The 27,998-nt window shown below is 37.4% G+C and overlaps 1 protein-coding gene across 1 annotated transcript in view; it reads right to left on the minus strand.

Annotated features, from left to right (window-relative positions):
* Positions 1 to 13,504, minus strand: part of PLCL1 (phospholipase C like 1 (inactive)) — a 437,313-nt gene extending 423,809 nt beyond the window's left edge. The window contains exon 1 of the mRNA XM_043998093.1: positions 12,672 to 13,504. Coding sequence (XP_043854028.1) covers positions 12,672 to 12,917 — 246 coding nt within the window. The 5' untranslated portion in view covers positions 12,918 to 13,504. The remainder of the gene's footprint in view (positions 1 to 12,671) is intronic.
* Positions 13,505 to 27,998: the final 14,494 nt, after the last annotated feature.

Here is a 27,998-nt window from a genome sequence, read left to right on the forward strand (position 1 = left end):
TTTTAACATACAATATTGGTGTGACCATGCATAAGTCACTTGACCCCTTATTCCCTTCAAACATCTCTATATGACCTTATAGTATAGACAAATTTCTTACTTGCATAAGCAATAGGTGTTTTCACAGGAGGAACTACTCAACAGGGTACAATCACTGTTCTGAAGGACATCAACAATCAAAACATTGTGTTTGTGTTAACAAAAGCTAAATTAGTATGACAGAAAATGCTCTTGAGATAGAAGAGAATTCAAAAAAAGGAAAAGAATTCAAAATACATTTGTATTTTGCATACTAACAGCTCAAAATGAAGATTTCCTTGCTAATAGCATCATATGTTTTCAAAATGATTATGAAATGTTAATGTGTAAAGCAAAGCTTTTTTTGCTTTTAAAAAAGTAAAAAAAGGCAAAGAATCTTTTCCCCTCTTCATGCCAGATAAAAGTCATTTCCTTGCTCCTCCTTAGTCTGTCAGTCAATAAATACAGCATTTACTAAACATTCACAAAGTGCTAAGTACTATATAGTAGGTACGTGGGGACCAATAACAGAATAAGTAGGAAATTTAAGTTTTAGAGCTTAAATTTCAACAGTGATAAATACATATAACCATCATAGATATCTACAGATAATATTATAGTTCTCAAAATACATTAAAGATACATGAATCAAACATAATACTGACTTCATAGGCTCATTGATTTGGAGCTGAAATGGACCTTAGTCATTATATAGTCCCAAACTCTCATTTTATAAATGAGTAAACTGGGACCTAGAAAAGTTAAATGACTTGTTCAAGGTCACATAGGTAGTAAATGGCAAAGGCAGAATTTGAACCCAGATCCTTTGACTCAAAATTCAATACAGCCAGCTTTTTATTCCTTAAAAAAAAGAGAGAGATTTAACCTGGGAGGAGAATGCTTACCTTAAAAGGTGGCACAACGGATGAAGCTCTGGGCCTGGAATCAAGACAGCCTTAGTTTAAATCCAGCCTCAGATATTTACTAGCTAGCTGACCTTGAGCAACTCACAAACCCTCTGTTTGCTTCAGTTTCCTCAACTGTAAAATAAGGATAAAAACAGCACCTGCCTCTCAGCTTGTTGAGAGGATCAAATAAGATCATTGTAAAGTGCTCAGCAGAGTGCTTGGCCCCTAGTAAGTGTTTGACATTATTATTATCATTACTAAAATTCTATGAAAAATCTTACATTTGTGAAAAACATCACAGATTGCCTTCAAAATGAATTTAGCCACCGTCAACACCTCGGCCATTTTACAGATGAAGAAACTGAGGCTTAGGAAGGTGAGGTTATTTGCCCATAGTCACACAGGAGAGTAGCAGACCAAAACTGGAGCCTGAATCTCCAATAGTTTATTCAGAACTCCCCACAACCAATCTTTCAATATTGTCATTTTGAACTTACTTTCCTTCCAAAGAACACAAAGCATTTTACAGTCACCTGAAGTAGGGAAGGAAAAGGAATTAGATGCACTTTTGCAGATGGAAAAAAAACAAACAGGAAGGTTTAACAATTTGCTCTAGACCATGAAAAATGTTGGAAGAGAAACAAGGGCCAAATTTCTTCATTTCTCCTCCAGGCTTCTTTTCATGAATGCAGTAGCATAACTAGGGCAATGCAAAAGCACCAAGTATAACAACAGGAACATTAAAAAGTCACTAAAGACTGAAAAAGAGATGTTCAAATTGGGTGCCTTCTAACTCAGAAAGTCATGTGTCAGTAGCCCAGGAATACAGATTGGAGATCAGATCTCCAGATTAGAAGACTTCAGAGAGGTTTTATGGAGAAAAGGAGATAAATATATTTATTAAACTTGACATTGATAGTTGCCAAAGAATATTCAGTCCTACTCTATTCTCCTGCACTTATGCCTTCACTTCATAGCTGCTCAACAAAGAATGGAAGTTAAAGTACCTTGTTATATGTCTATGCCTTTTGGGACAATGGGAGATTACTACATCTCTGGTAACATCTTGTAACTCAACTGAGTACCAAAAGTCGGAGCTAGCATTTGGTGTCATCATGAGTAAAGGAAAGTAAAAAGGATAGGAATCTCCCAAGACAGGCAAAAGTAACTCCTATGGGTACAAAACAACATGTTACCAGCCTACATCTCCTAAACCCATAGGTAGTCACAGTAGATTTATATGTGTGCATAAATGTGGGGGGTTTTTTTGTTTTGGTTTGGGGTTTTTTTTTTCAGGGCAATGGGAGTTAAGTGACTTGCCCAGGGTCACACAGCTAGTAAGTGTCAAGTGTCTGAGACCAAATTTGAACTCAGGTCTTCTTGAATCCAGGGCCGGTGCTTTATCCACTGCATAAATGTGGGGTGTTTTTGTCTTTTTGGTTTTTTTGCAGGGCAATGAGGGTTAAGTGACTTGCCCAGGGTCACACAGCTAGTAAGTACCAATTGTCTGAGGCCATGTTTGAACTCAGGTCCTCCTGAATGCAGGGCTGGTGCTTTATCCACTGCACCACCTAGCTGCCCCCCATAAATGTGTTTTATGGCTAAATTCCACAAAAGTCAAAAAATTGCGTAGCACATTGCATAAATTCTGTCCTGTTTGGTTTGTTTATTATACTTTAAGGGCTAAAAGGTCTTCTCTTGGCTATTAGTACATCAAAAGTCATTTAAATACCAAAATAGGTAACAAATGAGAAAATACAGGAGAATTCATTAGCTTCTCAAGAAACAGATCCCAATACTTGTTTGTTAAATAAACAGATCATTAGGTTACTGTTGTCAATTAAATTCTTCAACATATAGCTACAAACACTAAATAGCAACTCTAAACTTTACCTGCAAGGTCTTTCATAATTGTGTGTGTGTGTGTGTGTGTGTGTGTGTGTGTGTGTGTGTGTGTGTGTGTGTGTGTGTGTGTAAAGAAAGGTTTAGGTTATGTACCTTCATTCAATAATTCATTTATTTGACAAATATTCATTAAGCACTGTCAGCCATCAGAGCTTCGGTGATATTTGTTACCAATTACCTGCCTACACCTTCAAAGCCTAGATGATAACCTGGGATTGATTAATTTAAGGTTATAGGATCATAGCTTTAGATCTGGGAGGGACCTTACGGGCTGTATAATTTAACCTCTCATATTTTAGAGAAGGAGCTAAAGCTAAGAAAGGTTAAATGACTCTGATGGCTTTAAAAGAGTACTTTCTCCTCAAATCTTAGGAAAATCTCAGTACCATTATTTAAGAGAAGAAATAGGAAGTAGGTGGCAATCATAAGTGTGCTTCCTTGATAGACTCCTGATTTCATTAATGTCAATGATCTCAACCCCACCCCATGCATTTTCAACCTATACAGTTCTGAAGGAGTTGGAATAGAACCCATAAAAGGGATTAAAAAATAAAGAAGTACAGTCTACACAAACTATTAAACCTACATCTGTATTAGTCCCAATAGTTTTGTTAACAAACAAAAATGTTACCAGTAATTATATGAGTAAATTTCAAACCAAGTCCTTCTCTTTGGGATTAGCATTCCTAGGTGTTGCTGTAGATAGAACACTGGCCCTGAAGTCAGAAGGACATGAGTTAAAATTTCAACTCAGACACTAACTGTGTGACCCAAGGCAAGTCACTTAACCCCAATTGCCTTAAACATCAGGGGCCATCTCCATTCATCCTGATATATGTCTTACAACTTGACCCAGGTGGCTCTGAAGGAGAGAATAAGGTTGATGACCATGGACAGCCCTCTCTCACTTAAATCCAATTCATTGCAAGTCATGACATCACCTCAACAAACAACATCAATAATCATTCCTAGGAAGGAATGAACTGTGAAGGGACTCATTTAAACCAAAGATCCCTGAAAAAATCCATCATACAATTCTTTCTCATGAAAAACAAAAAACAAAAACCCAACCATCTCAGAGAAAACTTAGTTTCTCTGTTTCTCTGTCTGTCTCTGTCCCTTTCTCTCTCTTCCTCTCTCTTTATATATGTGTGTGTGTGTGCATAGAGACAGATACACAAAACTCATAGTTATATAGTGTTTTAAGTTTTATCCAGTTATTTCCTAAAACAAAACAACAACAACAAAAACCCATGAGGTAGCCACAAGTACTATTAGTCCTATACAAGTACTATTACATTCCCTTCTTATAGATGAGGAGACTTAGGCATAAAAAGGCAAAGTGACTATCCATGATCACATGTCTAATATCAAACCCAAAGATCAAATAAAGGTTGCTTGACTCCAAAATGACTACTTCCTCATGAAAATTATTTTAAACCTATGCTCACATAATGGCTTAAGCAAGGATCGACAAGGAAACTTATTTATAATTATACTTCTTCATTTTAAAAATCCTTTGTCTCAACCTTCTTCCTACACTTGCCAATCTATACTAAAAAACTGAATTTTTTACTGGAATGACTTTTTTTATGATTAGAGGAGAATTTAAACAATAGGAAAATCAAAGTCGATTTAAGCCATATTCCTAGATGCTGCCATTCAGTAGAAAGATAAATATGTCTATTAAATTAAAGATAAAAAAGAAAGCTACATAAATCATCAGTAAAATTTTAATCATACCATGAAATTAAATTAATTGCATTATAAAATGAAAATAAAAGAACTATGTAGATTCTTAAATGTAACCCCCATTATTTTCCACTGAAGTTCATCAAATGCAGAATGAAGGGGCAGCTAGGTGGCACAGTGGATAAAGCACCGGCTCTGGATTCAGGAGTACCTGAGTTTAAATCCGGCCTCAGACACTTGACACCTACTAGCTGTGTGACCCTGGGCAAGTCACTTAACCCCCATTGCCCCACAAAAAAACCCAAAAAAAAACAAAAAACCAAATGCAGAATGAAGATGCCACTTTCAAATTAATTTTCCTTTACCCTAGTAAAGGCAAGGGTATCTAGGGGGTAGTAGATAGAGTGTGGTGCTTGGAGTCAGGAAGATTCATTTTTCTGAGTTCAGATCTGACTTTAGACACTTACTAGCTATGGCAAGACTTAACCTGGGCAAGTCACTTACCCCTATTTTCCTAGGTTTCCTCATGTGTAAAATGAGCTGGAGAAGGAAATAGCAAACCACTCCAGTGTTTTTGCCAAGAAAACCCCAAATAGGGTCACAAAAAATTGGACATGACTGAAATGACCAAACAACAACAAGAAGCTAAGTCAAATTAAGTTATTTTTTAAATCATAAGGTTATAACCATCATTGCTTTAGAATAATGATTCTTAAACTTTTTCAGCTTGAAACCACTTCAGTTCAACAAAACAAAGTTTTTCCTTCTCCCCTCAAAAAAAAAAAACCCTACCAACCCATCCATTCTCGTGTGTTATTATTTTTTTTAAAGTCACTAAAAGCATTTCCCTACTAACCACACAAGGAAGTTCTATCTATCAACAGAAGTTACATTATTATTCCTCCTATTAAGCTTTCCCTGAGGTTATGGATTTCCCCAAAATTAATGTTTATTCATCTGACATAGGGAGATTCTAGCAAAACAAAGGCAATATCTGTGTTAATGAAGTCTTTGCCCTCCTTGAGGTCGGTGAAGGAATCAGTTTTCAGGACTTTCCACTAAGAAGACAACCTCCCAGTTTTTCATAGATGCTTGATGATTAGTAATGCCTGATAGCCTCTTAGCCAAGTATTCTTTTATCTTGACAATGTCCCACAGAATTCAGTGAGTGATAAGCATCGGCATACTTTATCCCTTTATAAATTTATCCCTTTACAAATGAAAACTGAAAAATGTCAGTTTTGTAAGGTTTTGCTGAGAAAAACTTAAATCCTTCAGTGAAGTTTAAAATTAATCTTGGAAAATAAAAATGATACCCCCTAACTTTAAAAATTTATGCAATTATAACTATGTAATCTTCACAATATAAAAGTTTTAATCAGTTAAAGTTTAAAATAACTTAGAAAGTTGCTGTTTCAACAACATGATATAGATGAAGCCCTGTAGCTACTTTCTTCCTCAACAAACATATTGATGAGAAATGTTAACTATTTAAAATTTTTTACCATTTGGTCTAAATTTAAAATAATGAGATCTTCACAAATTGCCTGAGCTACATAGGACATAAAAGCATAGCTTATACAATAAGTCTCCCAATGCGCAACAATGACAATTCTTAAGTTTTCAAGGCAATTTTTAGATTCTTTCAAGAGTCAGTATAAAAGAACAAAAAAAAAAGTATTCTGACTTTAGAAATCAATCCAAATCACACCTCTTAAAAATTAATACATACTTTTATTTTGTAAAACTTTTTAATAGGAGGATTATAAATTTGACTGTGCAAAAGGATCTGCAGTCTCATACATTAGGTTGTTCTTTACAACCATGAAGAAAACAACCCATCCATGCCTACCCATCCTGTGCAATTCTGTTATATGTCTTCCTTTAAGTTTCACAGAGTAGGGCCACCCAATATTCAGGAGGCCGTCTAAACTATTAGATTATATAGCATAATTAAACTACGACATTTATTCCTTAAATACTTACATAAGTTTTCAAAGTTAGAGATCATCACTCTTATTTTCTTTTTTTTTTCTTTTTTTTTTTTTTAGTGAGGCAATTGGGGTTAAGTGACTTGCCCAGGGTCACACAGCTAGTAAGTGTTAAATGTCTGAGGCCGGCTTTGAACTCAGGTACTCCTGACTCCAAGGCCAGTGCTCTATCCACTGTGCCACCTAGCTGCCCCATCACTCTTATTTTCAACAACTAATTTTAAATTCCACAAATTCTACTCCAGTACTTTATCATGGAATAAAGGTGACTCTTGAAGACTATCTGTGACCACTCGGGTCACTGGAGGGAGGACTCACAAAGAAGTAATCACAGACTCTAAAGTATTGATGTAATTCTAAATTTAATTATGCCTGAGATTACTTAAAAGATTACTCTCTAGAACAAGTGTTCTTCATTTAGGTGGGGTTGGGGGAGGGAGGCAAGGTCAATGAATGTTGTACTATTTTAATAATTGTATTTCAGTATAGTTTCTTTTATGATTCTGGGTGTTTTATTTTATGCATTTAAAAATGTTATTCCAAGAAGAGGTCCATAGGTTTTGCCAACCTGCCAACATCAACCTACAAAAAAATTTAAGAATCCCTGAGCTAGAAGGACTTTGTAAGTGAAATTACTGAATTCTCATCTGATATTTAAAAAAGAAAAAAAGTTCCTAAAGTCTGTCTCAGCGAGCATATAGCAGGGGAAATTTAATTCTCTCATGCTTTTATAATAATCACAAAAAGTTTTATAAATCGAACAAGCTTATCATCCTAGTTTTGTGTTTTTAACATTTGTTTGCAGATCAGCTTGCCTTCTTCCTGGAAAGAATAAAAGAAATTAAAATTGTAATTCTTTTCTACTTGCCCTTAACAAATTGTTACTCTTCTCAGGTGAAAGGAATCTTGACTATTTATAAAGATAATTATTGTTTAATTATTGTTTGAAATTGGGTAAAATATTGGCTAGGGCTTGGAAAAACCTATGTTATACAGAAATTTTGCTGTACATTTGTACTTATTGCAACAGGAACTAACCTGTAATGTACTGTCAATTTATTGTAATCAGCACAGTGGAATTAGTAAATATAATGAAACCTATGAGGAAAATATGGAACTACTTTTATTCTAAAATCTTTTTTCTGTGTAATTACAAATAGCCTTTTTCTATAATAAGCCCAAAAAGTAACTCTTGATCCTTATAAAGTTTTGATTATAGTAATAAAAAGTAGGCACACTCTCATCAGATAACCTGTAAGAGACCAGGATAAACAAGGAGACAATGAAATAATAACTTTCCTTCTTATAGTTTCTAACTTATATAAGTAAATATATTGAGCTTGTCAATCAGAATGCTTACATTCTTACCTGTGTCCCAGCTTTATTATTGTGTGCCCCAAAAAATAGTTTAATGTTTAAAACTATTAGAGGCAACTAGATGGTGCCATGGATCGAGCACTGCAATTGGAATCAGGAAGTGAATTCAAACTCTTATTATCTGGGTGATCCTAGGCAGGTAATTTGGCCTCAATGTCTGCCTCAGTTTCCTCAGTTGTAAAATGAGGATAATAATAGCACCTACTTCCCAGGATTGATGTGAGGATCAAAAGGGAAAATATTTGTAAAGTACTTAGCACAGTGCTCAGCACACAGTAGGTGCTTAATGTTGCTTCTTTCCATTATATGAAATTAAAAAAGAGTAGGAAAGTTCCTCATGCTCTCATATTGCATTGCTCCATGAGACTGTGGCTTGTCTTTTCTATGAGCAGGAAATCGTACAGTAACCTAGAAGGTCAATTATGTGTTGCCCCTGATGTCTTCCTGTATTGATAAACCTAAGGTATGGCTTAGCAAAAAATATCCAAATGACATATCACTACACAAAATATAATAACCTATTTTCTCCATTGTAAAAAGTGTCAAGACCACAAGCTTAATTTCAGTATACATTTAACTCCTCTGTGACTGTGATTGCTTCTATTTTTTTTTAAATCTGCAGTTTTTTCCAAGGAGAAAAAAAAAAGTACAATCATAGTACTATAAATGGTCACCTTAACAGACACTTCTAAATCCCATTTTAGCAAAAGATCTTTATAAACTCCAAACTAAATTAAATTTCCCAACATCCTTGAAAAGTGATAGAATCACTTCAGATATGTACTATGAAGTATAGCTACTTCCACAATAGTATGGAACCATACTATAGGATTTCAGAGAATGTAAACACCTCTAGGGAAACTGCTGAGATACATTCAGAAACACAATAGTAAATTACTTAAAATTACAACTTTACTACTTTACATATCAGATCCTATCTAATATATAGCATTTCAAACCACAAACCGTCCACTGACAGCTGATATCAACTCCTGTGTGTTCCCTTTGCCTACACTCAGTGTGCATACTCCCCAAAAAAACCTTCTTGGTGACTAATAGCTCTTAAAAAATAAGCTCAGAGGGGCAGCTAGGTGGTGCAGTTGATAGAGCACCAGCCCTAGAGTCGGGAGGACCCGAGTTCAAATCCAGCCTCAGACACAACATTTACTAGCTGTGTGACCCTAGGCAAGTCACTTAACCCCAATTGCCTCACAAAAAAAAAAATCAGAAAGAGTGAGCAAAAAAGTAGGAGAACAAGTGGAGAATCTAGTTCAACTCAGATTATTAAACCTGGGAAAATCCAAGACTCTACAGAAAGAAGATTTAAGAAAAAACATGAGGGGATTTGGGAAGAGTGTACCTTGGAACTCCCATAGCATGATAGAAAGATATGTAAATATAAAGCATATCTATGTAACTTTTTCCAAGTCAGAAGGAAATGTTATCTAAACTAGAGCTGTGTTTCCACAAAGTATAGGTCAGAGTAATAGAAAAAAGATTCTTTTTTTCTGTTCACCATAATTTGGTATGGAAAAGGAAAGCAGTTCTCTGTATATTGAAATACTCTCATTAATAACCCTACATGTTTGGACCACCAATTTTCAAAGAAGTAGCAAACAATTAAATGCTTGAAAACTCTGCTGAAAATAATGTAATCTTTGATGATTCACAATTTTCAGTGAAGATTGTTCTGAGCATCAGTTATCCCTGGGCTGTAAATATTTAAGATGTCATCTAATATTTAATTAGTAAATAATTAATGCTATCTAATTTTTTATAAGTCAAAGTTAAAATGTCAGAAAAAAACATTTTACTGTATATTAATCCCAAACCAAAAAACACAATAGGTAGTTTTTTTAAAGATGTAACTTTAAAAAAAAAAAAGCAAATGCTATGTATTTCTCTAGATCATGCCATGAGCCCCAACCTTTCCCCAAAAAAATCTACTTTTCAGTTAACTGAAATGAAAAGATGGGGGTAAGGGAGGTCAGGAGAGCAAATGAGGAAATGGAAAGGAAAGTAGAGATGTAAATGTTTTCAAGCTGCAGAAAAGGGGGCCATTTTGGTGGCTACTGAGCCACAATCCATCTAGTTGGCCTTAAAGAATGACACTGATCAAGATCTCTTAATTGGAAATTCATCTAGATACAACCTTTTAGATTATTTAGATAATTATTTAGATAATCCAACCTTTTCCAAACCAATTTGATGATTGTTGAAATGTCATGCCTATATAACAAGAACCTGCTCCTGAATTTTACAACATTTAAGTTAGGAGAGGTCACAACTTTCTTTGTCCTCTGTTGCCCTTCAAACCTGAAATGTGATTCAGTTTGTGTTAACATCACTACATATTAGGCTATGAATTTTTTAAAAATCAGACCTGACATTGTTACCTTCTTTTTTTTAATCACAAAAGCAAACTAAAAGCAAAATAATCATTGCCCCCCCAGTTTTATTTTAATTCCAAAATTGCCCTTGTGTGAATTTAAGCCATCACCAAAAATGTACAAGGTAGATAATGTGCAGCTAAAGAAAAACAAACCTGTTTGCAGGAATTGATATTTCTTTAGCAACCTATTTTTTATGGACTATTATTTTCATTTTGCTTTTCCAACATCACAAAGCAATACTTCATAGTGGATAGCAAGCCAGGCTCTGAGTGAGGAAACCCTCAATTCTTCCTTACACCCATACTGGCTATGTATTGCTGGGCATTTAACCTCTCGGTGCCTGCCATAGGCAACTCACTAATACCAAATTGCAGAACAGTGTGACATGTGCATTGATAAAGAGAGTTGTCTCCCTAGAATATCATGGATCAGGAAACACCTCCCACCTGTCTTCCTAAAAACACATAATATATTGTACTATATGTATTTTAAATCTCTTGAGAACGTATACTTTCCTCAGCATATAACCACATTATATAAGTTTATATATAAATATATAATGTATTTATTATTATTATATATAATTAGAATTATATGTAAGTTTAATCATCTAATGTATGGATACTTCCTTCACTACTTGTAACTCCAAGTGTATTAGTTTCAAAAGTATATGCTGTTTGGGGGGGGGGAGTCGTTTGTTTACAGTTTGGCCTTTTTCCCCTTTTATCCCAATTCATAACCTGAAAAGGACACTACCTCCCATATAATGTCATATAATCACTGGACCACAAAACCACCGAAACTGCTATAAACTGTTTATATCTGGTCCACACCACCCACTGTTCTTTTAATACAGCACCTTCCTTGATGGTCTTAACCTTGCATGTGTCAGAGTACTGTGCGGGGTGGGGGGAAGAGCAGAGGTTGTATTTACGGATGAGATAGATGTATTATAGGAGTAATCTACCCACACTTGGGCTGAGAATTCCAATTTAGATCTTGGGAAAATGTCGTTAGGTTCTGGGTACACTGCCTCAGATCTGAACATGGATTTTGAAAATGTGCATTTCTTTGAGCACCAACAAGATGCAGAAGTGAAGAGTTCAAAATCAGCCATATGTTATCATTTTTTCCCATAAGTAGTTTCATGCTGACTCAAAACACCATGCCAGCCAAGATCGATCTTAATCAAATATAGGTCTGCTTGCTCACAGGCATTTGTTTTAAGAGGCATCTTCCAATTATGTTTGGTGCGAAGACTATTGTGGGCAAGAACTTTAAAAAAAACTATCGTGGAATGATGCACCCACAAGGTAAAATGCCAAACCGAGTACAATCAAAAGGAAAAGAAGATTGGAGATGGGGAGGGAAAGGAGGAAGAAGGTCAAAGAACCAAAGTATATCCCTAGTTGCCCTACCTCCTTTTTCTCTCTCCCCTAACCCCACCTTACGAATCCTAGGGTTCTCATTAACCCTGAGGTAAATGTGAAAATTTAGATTCAATAGAGGTTGGAAGTTAAAGAGACGCTAGACTCTCTTTAGTAATCAGAGGGACTCCAGAATTCATTAAGATGTTCCAGGTATCTTTTGCTGCCTGAGGCATTTTCCCCTGGATGATTTTTTCCCCACTTTTGCTTAATCGGGTACCTGGCTGGACTTTGCCTCAAGACTGAAACCCACCCAATCACCCCACTTCCTGCCTTGTTGCTTTTTGCTTCAGGGAAAAGGCTCTACTGATCTTGGGGTACTTCACAGAAGAGAAAGTTAAATTCCGGAATTTCAAAGCCACTTGCTAATGAAAGCGATTCTTTCACTGGTAGAAAAACAGTATATACTTCACAAGCTGCAGTTCAAAAAATTTAACCCTCTCTCGGAGATAAAGAACATGAAATGAAGCCTGAGTACCCGTTTGAGACAAATGTTTATAGGATTAATGCGCAACCAACAGTACTATTGTAAACAGAATTTATCAGTCTTCCTCCTCTAACCCCCACTGCAGCCCTATCCCGATAACTGCTTTTTGGAAACTTTCAGAAGGCATACAGAGAGGATTGGGAGCAGAGGGTGGGGGTAGATGTGAGCCATAGCCACACAATTAATAGCAGTGGAGTTGGATTTGTCCTTCGCCTAATTGACCGAAATCAGTCGCTTGTAGTCAACGGTAGCGCCTGTGAACATCCTGGGGAGGAAGGAAGATTTGGTAATGAAGGGAGGTGAGGGAAACAACACAAAACCTCAAGATGTCTCTAGGGATCCTGCATCCTGGCCCCCAGCTCCCGCCTGCTCTTTCCCAGGGTTGCGCTGCACTCCAGATGCTCGGGAAGGGAAGCCCGGGCATCAGCGGGGACGCAGAGGACAACTCCACTCCCGGGTCAACGGGGACATACCTTGATAATGCTACTTCGCCGAGGTGTCACCCGGGCAGCTTCCAGAAGACTAGCTTCGCAATCAGCTGCAGAGGTGGCCGCGGAGGCTGGCAACGCCAGTCCACTTCTGCGGTCCCTTCGGCGTCCTGCGGCTCCCGCTGGTAGCCCTTCCAACGATGCAGGATCTGGGCACACCTGAGAATCCTCCTCGCCATGGTTCACCTCGGATGAGGAGGAACCTTCTCTGCAGGTCGTACCTTCGGCCATCGTGGTACCAGCTTCGGGCTCCTCCCGGGGTAGAGAGGACTTAGGGAGATCGGAATCCACCCCTCCGCCCACAAGCAAACATGCACCCCAAAACCGACCCTCCAGACTTTGTTTTCACTGCCCCGAGGCAGCCACTGCAACTTTCTCGAGAGAAGACATCACTCTAGATGAGCCGTCCATGGAACTCCTTACCCCAATGAGTTGAGTGATAGAAAGGGGAGCGAGAGGGAAACAGGGAAGAAGAGAGAGGAGATAAACTTGGTTTGGAAAGATAGAGCAAGATTAGGGCACAGAAAGGGAGAGAAAGAGGGACGAGTAAGAAGGGAGGTGTCCGGTCGCCAAGAAATCCTATGCAAACGTTCCACTCGCCACCAAACAAAAGACACCAAGGCGCCTTTTCAAAGTGGTCTCCTTGAGCCGAGATGAGTATGAGCCAGAGCGCAGAAGGAGCTGGAGCGAGCGCGGCACGGATGCACCCCGCCCACCTGCCTTCCAGAGAGCTAGGCTGCGAGGGAGCGAGCGAGGAGAGCAAGCAGGAAGTGGCTCCGCGGCAGCCTCCACCACTCCTCTCTGTTGTGACAGGGAGGGAGACTTGTTTTGACAGCCCGTGAGGATTGGCAGGCAGCTGGGCCTCTTAGGGGCCGAGCGATACCAAGGAGGGGGTCTGCGTGACCAATCCCCAATGGAGAGGGGTGTGACCAAGAGAAAAGAATGGAATGTGTTCTGTATTGGGAATAGGTCCAGATGGTCTCATACATAATACTGTGTGTTACGGATCTAAGAGTGTGTGTATGTGTGTGTGCGTATGCAAGAGGGTGCTCCTCACGTATATTTTGGCAAGTTTTGAAATTTGAAACGAGGTGAAAAATGAAATAGACGGAGGGAGGGGTGGACGGGGGGGAGGGAGGGGGTCGCGTCCATCTGCAGAACAAATCAGCTCCTGGGAGTGCTGGATGCAAATGCTTAAAAGCATCCATTGCCTAGAAAAGTGATTTATGGGAATGGGCTTGGGAGTGGAAGGGGGCGCAGAGGAGGAGGGACCCTCGCCCTAAGGAGAGGTTAATTTCAGCTTCACACGTGCTTCTTTTAAAAGGAAACACCAGGTAGAGATAAGATGGGTGTTATTCAGGAATTGTCAATTCTTTCATGTGGAGGGGGAAAACATAAAATGAGGGATAGATAGTAACACTAAGACAGAATATGAATAAATGTGATGAATAAAGGAATCAAATATTAATATGAATTTCAAAAATATGAAAAGTGCCTGACTTGTGTCTTAATAAATATATATACATATATAAGTTTAAAATATATAAATTATTAGCCTAGTACATGCCCCACAGTGTCCTGTCAGGCCAAAACGAGTGCAACAGAAGCTGCGACTATGGCATTAATCACTTATCCTATCAAAGAACTGTCTGCTCAGAACTGAGCAGGACTACACAAACTAAAAGATGTAGTAAGAATTTATGCCTCCTGTAAAGTCACAAATAATGGAATTCTTCTGCTTACCTTAAGAACTTATGGAGAGCTTTGCTCCCATTGTACCACTGTTTAGGTAAACTGCCTATAGAGAAAAACTATTGCTCATACTTATATCCTAATATTATACAAGCCCTCTCTCCTATTCAAAACCAAACCAAAACACACAATCCCTGAAGCTGATAGAATGAAAGCTACCCCATACCTAGAACTTATAGGGGTGGATTCCAGAAGGGCTATGCTAAGACCAGCTCTGATTGTTAAATTTTCAGAGTGAGCATTTACACCCTGGGAAATCAGAAAATGCTACAAATCAGGGCTTGATTTACTGTTTTGTTTGTTGTCTAGATTCAAGAAAGTGATGGAAGAATGTTACTAATGTGAACTAAACTTAAAAGTCTGAATGCAATTACGCATTTTTGGTTTTTTTTAAAAGAAAGTTGGTTGTTCACAACCTTGGTTCCAAGTCACTTCAACTAAGGCTCTACTTATTATCTAACAATAACAAGTACTGCTCTAAAGAAGCTAAGAAATCTAAAGAGCCTTAAAAAAAATGTTGCCTTTTAATTTCTCTAACAAAGATCTCTTCGTAACTAAATGCATAGAGAGATGATGATGAAGAAGTTGATAATAGATTAAAAAGATACAGAGAGACAGACAAACAATTGTCTTAGAAGAGGAAACTGACCTGCTGGGCAAATTTGTAATTACAGGGAGCAGCTAGATGGTGCAGTGGATAAAGCACTGGTCCTCAAATCAAGAGGACTTGAGTTCAAATCCGGCATCAGATACATGACACTTATTAGCTGTGTGACCCTGGGCAAGTCACTTAACCCTCACTGCCCGCCAAAAAAAAAAAAAAGAAAGAAAGAGATTTGTATTTACAGATAGACAGATGGATAAGGAAATATGGTGTAATGGGTAGAGTACTGAGTTTCTTTGAATCAGGAAGGCTTGGGTTCAAATACCACTTCTGAGACAGCATGACCTCTATGTGTCACTTAACCTGTAGCTGCCTCATGCATTTGATCTGCTTATAGGAGTTCCAACACTTGAAGCTCCCCATGTTCATGAAATCTCACATAAAATAATCTTAATCACCTATTTGCCTATAGATAGCTATACTTTAAAAAAAATACATCTACCAAAGGGCCTAGAAAACAGAACTGCCTAGAATTTCCTAGGATTTTTTTCTGATTTGGAATCCCAGAGTAGTGAACTTGGCCTGCAATAGTTTAAAAAAAAGACCTAAGGAAGGCTAGGTCTATTCAAAACTGCCTTCAGAATGAACACCTAGGGTAAAATTTGTTTATAAACAAATCAGAAGTAAAAGAAAGCTGTGAGATGTAGGCCCTATGCATTCTATAAGACAGTGTAGCCTAAAATCAGGGGTCATAATTTAGGCAGTTTTCACAATAATATTTAGATTAAGACCCTAAATATCAACATTCAATCTGAGAAATGATTTTTCATAGTTTTAAGATGTTAGTTCCTGAAATTCTTTTAGGTCCCAGAAGCTTTGGTCTTGGCTGCATACCTCAGTGGGGTATGGACTGGAGCTTTTGGGTGGTTTTAATTGCAGAATTTTCCAACTTTAGCAGGAGAAAGAAACAGAAAACTTAACTTTTTATTTTCTTAAAAATATAAATGCCGCTGAGTAAGTACTGGAATGAGAAGGGATCTCTGGTTTTAGAGACAACATCCCCTCTAGCCGGAACTGAAAGAAATGCAAGCAGTAGATTTTTTAGAATATACTATTTGCTTGGCTATAAAGGAGGGAGGGGAGGTTGAAATTTTGTAGCTTTATTTTACACTCTGCCCTAGTGGAAATAGTCTGCATTTTTTTGAGGCTGATGGTAGGGATAAAGAAAAGGAAAAGGAAGGAAATGAAAAAACATTCAAGGAAATTTTTAAAAACAGAACAAACAGGGGGCAGCTAGGTGGTGCTGTGGATAAAGCACTGGCCCTAGATTCAGGAGGACCTGAATTCAAATCCTGCTTCAGACACTTGACACTTACTAGCTGTGTGACCCTGGTTAAGTCACTTAATCCTCATTGCCCCACCAAAAAAACAAACAAACAAAAGCAGAACAAACAGAAGACAACCCCCTCCATTGGCCCATCGGATTGTAATCTTCCCACTTCAGTAAGCTCTCTCTAGAGTTCCAATAAAAAAAGTTTTCTTCTCCATTTCCATGACCTTTAAACTCACTTCAGGCCCTTCTGATTAGGAAAATTATCCTCCATTTTTCCCCCAATTCTTTGCACAGCTGTTCAATTTCTACAAATTCCTGACTATTCCTGAATTGAAGTTAATATTTGTTAGTCCCTCAATTCTTTTGGTACCCCATTTTTCCTATAATCTCCCAAAGAATAAAGCCTTCATCTTGTATTGTGACCTTTTTTGATGTCTGTAAGTGAATAAGCATTGCTATCACATCAGTGTGCCACGATATTCATGTTACATTTCCCAAGACAAAGCTTTATATGACATTCCAACAATAGAACTACAAACTAATTATCACCTTGCCACAATTTAATGTCATTTTTTTTTTTCATGGAGATTGCTAGTTGAACCATTTCTCTTTTTTCCCATCCCTTCTCATTCCATCCCCACATCCCAAAAACACACACAAGCAACATGCACCTTCACAACATTGAATTCTTTTTCAGGTCTAACTACCTAAAAACATTACCTATTTCAGCCTACTTTAGGCAAATAGCCCAACCTTGATCCAATAAGGGGGTGTGTGTGTGTGTGTGTGTGTGTGTGTGTGTGTGTGTGTGTGTGTGTGTGTGTGTGTGTGTGTGTTTTGGTTTCTTGGTGGGGTATTTTTGGTGAGGCAATTTGGGGTTAAGTGACTTGCCCAGGGTCACAAAAGTGTCTGAGGCCGGAATTTGAACTCAGGTCTTCCTGACTCCAGGGCCAGTGCTCTATCCACTGCGCCACCTAGCCACCCCTCCAATAAATTTTAAGTATTACTAATTCCCCACATAAGTCTTAGAAAGGCCCAGAAAGACCCCTCAAAAATGTAGTGCCTCTCATGCTACTCAGAGATACAAAAAAAGATACTATTTTTCGGCCTATTTTTCTTTTTCTTTCCTTTTTTCTTTTTCTTTTTTGTTTGTGGGGCAATGAGGGTGACTTGCCCAGGGTCACACAGCTAGTGTCAAGTGTCCTGAGGTCAGATTTTGAACTCAGGTCCTTCTGAATCCAGGGCCGTGGTACTTTATCCACTATACACCTAGCTGCCCCTTCTGCCTAATTTTTTCTAGAGAGAAGACCCCCATTCCTGCTACTCCCTATGAACAATGGAAGAGATTCTACAGTCCTATATTATAATAGCAGATGGGGCAAGGACTTTGGGCCTCAGTTTCATCATCTGTAAAATTAAGTGACTATACCAGATGAACTTTTGAAACCACTTCTAGCCCTGTGGCCCATGATCCTATGAATTGTGGTATAAAGGAAAATATACAAAATTAGAAGTTGGGAAGCCTGTCTTCTAGTCCCACCTCTGCCACTACCCAGCTATGTAGGCATTCTCTTGTGCTGGACACTGTGCTAGACTTTGGGGACAAGAATATCAAAAATAAAATAATCTCTACTTATAAGGAGTTCATATTCTAATGGAGGAGACAAATACATTTAGCCCTTATAAGTTCTGAAGATCCTTATCACAACTCCCACTCACTGAGAGTTGTTCTTTCAAAGGAAAACTAGCTACCAATCACCTCCTAAAAGAGATGCCAAAATGAAAACTCCCAGGAATATTATAGACAAATTCCAGAGCTCCCAGGTGAGAGAGAAAATATTGCAATCAGTCAGACATAAACAATTCACATATTATGGAGCCAGTCAGAATAATACAAGATTTAGTAGTTTCTACATTAAAGGATCAGAAGGCTTGGAATATGATATTCCTGGGGCCAATGGAGCTAGGATTACAACCAAGAATCATGTACCCAGCAAAACTGAGTATAATTCTTAAGGGGGAAAATGGATATTCAGTGAAATAGAAGACTTGCAAACATTCCTGTTTGTGATAAAATAATGGAATTTGGCAGATGCTCAGGGGCTCCACCTGATGATTTGAATATTGTTGAATTGGGTGAGAATGAGAAAAGGAATAAGTACACTACTTGGGGATGATTAGATACAGCTACACTGGCTGCCCTGAATGACGTGTTAGTATACTACTAAGGTCACTAGGGGACCACTCTCAGCCATCTAACTTGAAGGACCTCCCCTTTGGGGGGAAGGAGAGATAAAGGTAAAAAGAGGAAGCTTGTGCTTCTGAGCGTTTCTCTTTCCTTTCTGGCGAATAGAGGGGTGTACTGGAAGAGGGATCTCGGCACAGCTGACTCCCATTGAAACTATGGCCCCCAGGTGGGTGAGTGGAATTGAGGCCAGCTCTTTGAGCTAACTGAGCAGAAGCAAGTTTGGGGTTTGAGTCCAATCTTTGCCTAGAGCCAGGTGAACTTATTCATTTTCTCTCCCTTATTCCCTTGTCCCTGCTTTATTAACTCACCTTCGTTGAAATTTTATTCCCATTAATAAAAACCTGGTTTGTGTTGTGGAAAAGAGCTGTTAATCTCCTTTCTTATTAGCCTGGAGAAATAACTAAAAAGGCAGTTTGTAAGGGAGGAAACTTTGGACCTTGAGGGCTCTCATTATTTTCTACAACTCCAATTATTACAGTGAGCCACCCAATTAAACTCTCACCCATAACTAAATTTGACCCCTACATGTTGAAAAAGACAAGAGCTGAATAGAAAATTTACTTTTAAATACAATTTGACGAGAAGCATAAAAGGGTAACAGGAAAGAAAAAATTATAATGTGTCTGCAAATAAAGTTAACACTGTCTACATTTACTACATTGGATAAGGTCAAAATGGATATAAGATTTAGATATAAAGGGGTGACATCATAAGCAAAATTAGGAGAGCATGGAATAGTTTACCTGTTAGATCTATAAATAAAAGAAGAATTATGACCAAATGAGATAAAGAGCATTATGGGATATAAAATTAATAATTTTATTTACATTAAATTTTAAAAGGTTTTTTGCATATATAAAACCAATGCAGCCAAGATTAGAAGGAAAACAGAAAAGGTGAGGGAAATTTTTACAGCAAGTTTCTCTGATAAAGGCTCATTTCTCAAATATATAGAAAACTGAGTCAAATTTATAAGAATGCAAGTCATTCCCCAATTAATAAATGGTCAAAGAGCATGAACAGGCAGTTTTCAAATAAAGAAATCAACACTTAACTATAGTCACATGAATAAAAATTCTCTAAAATAACTATTGATTAGAGGGATGCAAATTTTTAAAAAACTCTGAGTTACCACTACTTATACTATCAAATTATGGTCAATATAAGAGTAAAAGAAAAATGGACAAATGTTGGAGGGCATGTGGAAAAAATTAGGACACTAATGCACTATTGGTAGAGTTGTGGACCTGATGCAGCCATTCTGGAAATCAGTTTGGAATCTATACCCAAAGGGCTATAAAAACTGAACATACCCCTTTGTTCCAGCAATACCACTAATAGGTCTGTATGCCAAAGATATTAAAAAAAATAAACAAAACAAATAAAAGGTCCTATATCTACAAAAATATTTGGTAGCAACTCTTTTTTTTGTAGTGGCAAAGAATTGGAAATTGAGGAGATGCCCATCAATTGGTGAATGGTCTGAACAAGTTGTGGAATATGCTTTGTGATGAAATACTATTGTGCTATAATAAAAGATGAACAGGATGCTTTCATAAAACCTGGAAAGATTTACATAAACTGATGCAAATTGAAGTGAGCAGAACCAGGGAGAATATTGTACACAGTAACAGCAATATTGTACAATGATCAACTGTGAATGGCTTAGCTATTCTCAACAATACAACAAGCTAAGGCAATTCTGAAGGACTTATCACCAAAAAAAAATGATATCCAACTCCCAGGAGAAAGAATTGATAGAGTCTGAATACAGATTGAAGCTACCTTTTTAAGCTTTATTTTTTCTTGGAACTTATTGTCTGTTTTCTTTCACAACATTATATGGAAATGTTTTGCATAACTGCACATGTAAAACCTATATCAAATTACTTACCTTTTTCAATGAGGAGGGGGAGTGGAGAGAGAAAGGAAGAGAATTAGAACTCAATTTTTAAAAGATGTTTTAAAATTGTTTTTACATGCAATTGGAAAAAAATAAATTATTTTTAAAGTTAGTCAGGTCCTGAACTAAGTGTGTAGTTGTGTGAATAGTGAGAATAGTGTCAGATGTAAGAGAATTGTGAAGGTAGAAGAAGAGCAACATTTGACAACTGATTGGAAACATAGGGGTGAGAGATAATGAGAAGACCAGGATAATGGCAAAGTGATGACCTGGGAGACTGGGAAGCATGATGGTTTCTTTGACAGAAACAAGGAAATTTGGAAGAAGAAAAGATTTAGTAGGATTTTAATAACTTGTGTTGGACATATTGATTTTGAGTTGTCTCTTGAGATATCCAGTTGGAAATGTGGAAATTTACTTTGATTTGGGGACCCTATCTTTGGGCTGAGATTGGAAAGCCTTTAGGCCCTCAGAGGTCTCTTCTGTGTGGGAGGGGCTGGTGCCCTTCCACCCTCCTCTTCAGCTGAGCCCAAAAGCCCGTGGGCTGTACAAGACGCCAGGTCAGACAGTTGGGGAAAAAAAAGGCCCCCAGCTCCCCTCCAACCTGAGCGAAGGTATCTGAGAAATGCTAGGCTCTGGCGTAGCCTGTGAAGCTGGAGCGCCCCCCCCACACACACACACACCAGCTACAAGCCATGGGCTAGTGGATTAGCTTGGTGTGTGGGTGCAAGACAGTCCCGAGATTTGAGTGGAGAGAAGAAAAGGTATATATAGACCTGAATGGTTGGACTCAGTCGGTTGGACAAGGTGCGGACGAGAGATTGCTGAGAAGAGGTTTGGACAGACAAGAAGAGGTCAAGAGGGCAGCTGAGGAGATGGCAAAGATTGGAGAGACTAGAGATGGGTGGCTACTAGGACGCAGGAGAAGATGAAAGGACTAGGAGCAGGGAAAAGAGAGGCCAAAGGGCAGACTGACAGAGCAGATCAGACCAGAAGGTCAGTGAGAGAGAAACACAGGGGTTCAGCGGTGACAGTAAGGGAGGAAAGTTAGAAGCAGGGGGATTTACAAAGTGAAATGGGCCCGAGTGTAGAATAAAGGACTGAGTGCCCTAAGGCAAGCGCAGCTAAGGCCCCTATTGTATTCAAGAAGTTCCAAAGAGAATGCAGTGCAAAGAGATGCACTGCAATGCAGTCAGGTTGTACATTTTATTTCCCTGTATTCTTAATTTTAAATAGTATCTCATAAATAAACTCTGCTTGGATTATTTAGTTAAGAGGCTTCTTAGTATTTTGCTTATCAATTTGGAGTGGAGCAGTGTGGTGGAACTTTATAATGGCCCACATTGAGTTTACAGCAGTCAGATAGCCAGTTAGTCAAAAGTCCCCAGATTAGTCATGCATAGATTAGTCCCCCCAAATTAGCTCTAGTCATCAAAAATATTCCACATTTGAATGGTGACCGCGGCAGGACTTACGGCACCAATTATAATTTATGGCCCATAATCATAATTTTTTCATAGTCCAATTATATATTTTTCCAGATTAGACTATAGTTATTAATAATTAATTTTTTTACAGAAAGATCCCATAGGTAATTTGATAATGCAGAACGAAATCTTAAGAAAGCAAATTGGAACAATGCCCCAAAAACTATTAAATTGTGTATTACCTTTGACCTAGCCATACCCATATTAGGTCTATAGCCCAAAAAGATCAAAGAAAGAGGAAAAAGGCACATGTGTACAAAAAATAATATTGATAGTAGCTCTTTCATGGTGGCATAGTAATTGAGGAACTGATTGGGTATTCATCAACTGGGGAACAGCTAAACAAGTCATGGTATATGAAGGTGATAAAATACTATTGTGATATAAGAAATAATTTTCAAAAAGATAGCTTCATAAAGAACTAGACAATGTGAATTGATTTATAGTGAAATGAACAGAACCAGGAGAACATTTATATCATAACAATAGAATTTGAAAGAATTAAGAACACTGTTCAGCAGAATGACCAAGGACAATTACAAAGGATTCAAAATGAAACATGTTATCCACCTGCAGATAGTTAAGCTCAGAGTGCAGATTGAAGCATATGTCTTCCTTCTTTCTTCCCTTCCTTGTTTCCTTTCTTTCTTTTTCAGACATGGTTAAAGTGGGAGACTGTTTTGTTGAACCATACATATTTATAACAGACTTTCTTTTTCTTGCCCTCTCAAGAAGAGTGGGAGAAGGAAGGAGAAAGGAGAAGAATCTGAAACTGAAAATAAAATACAATTTAATTTTTAAATAAAAAGAACTGAATAAAGCTCAAGAAAGAGAGTTAGACCTGAAGCGATATTATCTAATATCTAAATCAGTGATGATATCTAAACTCAAGGGAGCTGACAAGGTTATTGAGAGAGAGAGAGAGAGAGAGAGAGAGAGAGAGAGAGAGAGAGAGAGAGAGAGAGAGAGAGAAGAACAACAACAACAACAACAACAACAACAACAATAACAACAACAACAACAACAACAACAACAAGATAGAACCTTGAGGAACACCCAATCTTAGGAGAAATATTGTGGATGATAAGCCAGGAAAAGTAACTAAGCCAGTTCTTACATTTTGAGGAAACATTCTGTCAAAATTGAAAACTAATAACCACGGTCACAAAGATCTTACTTCCCCATCAGTATCACCTCAATTTTTAAAATTTGAGATTGAACCTTGTTTACTTTGCTCAAGGTAGATTTTAGACAGAGAAGATAATCAACATGTTTCTCTTTCTGGATTAGGAGAGCATAGACCTAATATTATTCACTTATGAGTAATAAAGAAATCAAGGCATCTAGGACTATTTCTCCTGATAACTTCAAGATGAACTGAAAGAAATCAAAGATCTTTGTAAATCAAGTACAGCATGTTCAAATCTCAGAGTTTTGATGTTGTTGCTTTTAATTTATTTGGGACTTTACCAAACATAAAGTAAATATACATTTTGGACTTGATAATATAGAAAACCTTCCCAGTAAAGTCCTCACTCATCCTTAGGGCAGGAATGGTCTTGAGTTCTTGAAATCTATGCCAGCAGTGTTAGATGGTATTCTCAAATTGGGAAAATCTTGAGCACAGCCTTCATTATAGACTGCATATGTGTTGTCTGTGCACCAGTCTTGCTAAATTCAGACAGACTCGTTACCTAGTTAGCTACCATAGTTTGAACAGCAACAATTCAGAAAGACTGTGTTAAGGGATAGAGGGTTTGCAGTGTAGCAGGTACTTATACTGACAAAATCATGCATCTTTTATGGTATTAAGGTTATTTGGGTAGAGGTCAATAGAATTCTGAATTAGTAAGATTTGAATGATCTATAATATAAATGCCAAACTAAAATAAATGAAAACAGGAGACACAAAGAAAAACAAGGCATAGATATAAATATAAAAAGGATAGGATATCCTTTGCTCCAAGGAATCTACCATCTAGCACTGTGTACCTGGCACATAGTAGGTACTTAATAAATGCTTGTTGAGTGATTATGTCAAAGAAACCCTCAAAGATGGAGTGTTGGAAATATACTTCTTTGTATTTTATTAGAAACATTAGAGAAGAAAGTTTCACCATGTGAAAAGTAGAAATTAGTCCATTCTATTTCATACAAGAAGCATTTTGTAAAGAACCTATCAATGAAAATCTAAAGTTATTAATTTAGTAAAAATGGGTCTATTTAGTGGTTCTCCAGTCAATAACTATCAGAAAGAATTTAGGATTTGGATATCTCTATGTTATTCAGACATTGGAGAATATCTGTTATATGAACCTGTTGTGCTATTTGATGGCAAGCATTGTATCCTTACTATCCATGCCCAAGTGTTCTTCAAAAACATTCCATTGAACTCTACTCTAAGACTGGGTTTCATTCCCGGTGAATGTCCTCAGGTCAATCCCTCAATGTTCTGTCATTGTATGTTGGATACACTTCCTCCACCTTTTATTAAGCCTCTGGGCATCAACTTTGAAAACTAATAAGTAGATGGTCTGCTTTCTAACATCCTGTGATGAAAATAATGGGATTTAGCAGATACCAAAAACCCACCTGGAGATTAATCAAGACTGATTGAATCAAGTGAGAGTTATTGACTTCTGATTAAGCCTACTTCAAGTTAATTGAATTGTAATCACACCTGGCTATCCCTTAGAAGGTATTGTTCTCAGAAACTAGACTGTGAACTCAACTTGAGAACACCTTCAAAGACAATGGATTTGGATGACGCCAACCAATCACCTTGAAAGCAGTGTGTAAGGACCACCTCTGTTTCCAGATCTATAAAAAAGCTTCCACAAACATCTTGCTAAGGAATGCTGATTAAAACAGGCTGGTGGAGGAGTTCCTGATTAAAGCAGGCTTGTGGAGGAGGACTTCAGGAAGAACCCAACCAAGCTGGAACTCTAGGCTAGGTAGGACTTCTTTTTCATAACCTTCTGAACTCTTTGTAAATATCTGTATGTTCTAATAAATGTTTAATGCCCAAAGACTGGTACTGAAGCCTTTTAATTTTTGGTGACCACAATTAAGATTTTAAACATCACAATCCCCTAGTATGGATCTTGGAGTTGGGGTGGAGTGATGGTGCCTCCTACTGCTCTACAAGCAACATACCTGCTTGTCGAGAAATAACTTCAATGGAATTGCATTTAGGGTAAGAATGGCCACTCACAAACCCCATTCCTCTCAAAGGAGAGGCTCTTTAGACAGTTTAGGAGCTTGAGGTACTCAAACCAATCCTTAGCACTTGTCACTTTGTGCTTATTAGAGAGAACCTACAATAGAATCAAATGAACTACTTCCTCTTAACCCAAGTGCCAAACGAGTAGTACATCCCCAGCCCAATTCCCTGTCATGTAGTGGATCCTACCCCCTAACACCCAAGACTGATAAGCTATGAGAATTCTTCATGCTCATTAGTATCCCAGAACATAGTCAGAAAGTCATATATTTTGATGGGAGCCAAAAGTGTTCTTCTCTGAGAATGAATCATTACATGATGCATTATGTAAAAATGTGGATTACAAAGAACTTGTCTGAAACATATCTACCTTGCTTTGATGGTTCATTGATTTATTTGATATTGGTATTCTCTCCACCAGTCCAGATGAAACAAAACCCCCTTCTTGTCTTCTAGTTGTATGGTGTTCTTTTCCAAGTTTATCTCTCAATCATTCAAAGACATTCTACAGAATTCACTAAGTACCTTTCTCCTGTTATTTTAGTCTTTAAGAATATCAATGTAGGGGCGGCTAGGTGGTGCAGTGGATAGAGCACCGGCCCTGGAGTCAGGAGTACCTGAGTTCAAATCCAGCCTCAGACACTTAACACTTACTAGCTGTGTGACCTTGGGCAAGTCACTTAACCCCAATTGCCTCACTTAAAAAAAAAAAGAATATCAATGTAGCACTCAGACTATCCATCTGTTATTTCTTATTCTTGCTTCATTACCAGCCCATCTCCTTTTCTGATTATCCTATTTTTTTCTCATATGCAAATTATCATTTGTTGCAGCCTAATAATGATCATCTTAACCTATTCTTTCCCTTGCCCTTTAGGTTATTTGGCATTTAAAAGAAATCAAGAAGAAGGAGAAGGAGGATAACTAAAAGGCAGAAAAGGATTATTCTAGGAAGAAGAAAAGGGATTATAATAAGGAGGAAAAGGAATTGAAGAAAAGAAATATAGAATAAGGGAGACAAAGTCAAAGGGTAATAAGACAAGAGAAAGTTGTGTGTGGCTGTGAAGGTGCTAATAAGATCTATTATTCATAGTTGTATAACAACATCAGGAGACTATTAGTAAAGAAATAGGTCATTACAGGTAATATGAGATCAACAAAAGCACTGCACAACTTCCCAAATGCAGCTCAACCCAAACTCCTTCTGCTACTTACTTAAGACTCAGATAACTATCCATATGTAGGATTTTTCTAATAGGATACATACTTTGATGGCTTGATTTGATATGCTGTCAATGCATTTATATGCCACAATCTCAGCATTATACATTTTTCATCCATTTTGTTTTTTCATTGTGGATGGTTAGATTATTTTCTTTTAAATTACTCTGAATTTCATACAGGAATAATTGTAGCAATTTCTTAGATTCAGTGTGATTAATAAAATGTCATCTGTGAACAGGAGCTTCTGAAGAAGCTCATTCTTTTTGGGCTTTGCATAGGATGTCTTCCATGACAACAGTGAATACCTTTCTTTGATGAACTATTATCACTGTAAGATCTTATTTCATGTCATTAGTGAATCGTTGAATAAAATTATCTCTGTAGTAGAATATGTCATGGAGTATTGATATTGATGTGCCTATAAGAGATATTTCATATGGATAGGATTTCTTAAAATCATCTAATATGAATAGCCAGATATCACCATCTTTCCATTTCTGTCAGCTATATAACAATAAAGTTGTAGCCATTATAAAAAAACTGCCCATAGAAACCTATTCATTCCTTTCCCTCAATTTTGTAGAGAATACCCTTGATTCACATACTGCCTATTTTCATAAATATTTTATAGGATGAGAAAACAGAAATGTTATGATGTACACCTATACCTATTTTTAATTGGAAAACTATAAAAATACATGTACTTTGTTCAATGTCATAATAATAAAAGTCAATCCTATTCCTAGCCAATTTTCTAAGGAAACCTAGATTGACAATGCTTGTTCAGTCATTAACCCCAATGGGAATCCCACAGTTCCCACACTCATTGAGTCAGAAAGGTCACCATGGATACAACTCTCTCTGTCTTTGGTCCTCTGGGAAGAAGCAACAGCTGCTGACCCACACTGGATATTTACACCATTCTGTGTTGTGTATAAATTGAACTAGTGAATATATTCAGATATTGACATAACATCCTTGGAAAATGTATTTAAAATTATGGAAGCAGATCTGTAATATTCAAAAGCATCAGAGAGCTGAAATTTAATTTAACAATTGAATCGGTATACAATGTCATCAGCACAGTAAATATTGACATTTTTATTTAAATTTAAATTTATTGCACATGTTTAAACTTTTTAGAGTTCTTGCCACATTAACAAATTGCCTTTGATAGAATTAAATTCTAATAACTATAATTACCTTTTATTTGGGTGATGGACTAGCACAAAAATTCTCTTCTAGACATAAATCAACAATGACCTACTTTTTATCAATTATTAAACTATATTGCTAAGTTCTGAGTCACATGACCAATAAGATGAAAGACAGGACATTTTCTCCAAACCTCATACTTCTCAAACATCTTCCAAAAAGGAATTATGTGCAAGATATAAAGCAATTTTAGTTGACTCCATAGTCTAGGACATCAAGAATTCTAATAAAGTAACAATCCAATGAAATGGCAACAGAGAAAGGTAATCCCTAACACCTAACATGTTCGCTCAGCATCCACTCCCCAACCACCCACTATGTGG

Source organism: Dromiciops gliroides, chromosome 3 (genome assembly GCF_019393635.1).
Source record: "Dromiciops gliroides isolate mDroGli1 chromosome 3, mDroGli1.pri, whole genome shotgun sequence".
NCBI lineage: Eukaryota > Metazoa > Chordata > Mammalia > Microbiotheria > Microbiotheriidae > Dromiciops > Dromiciops gliroides.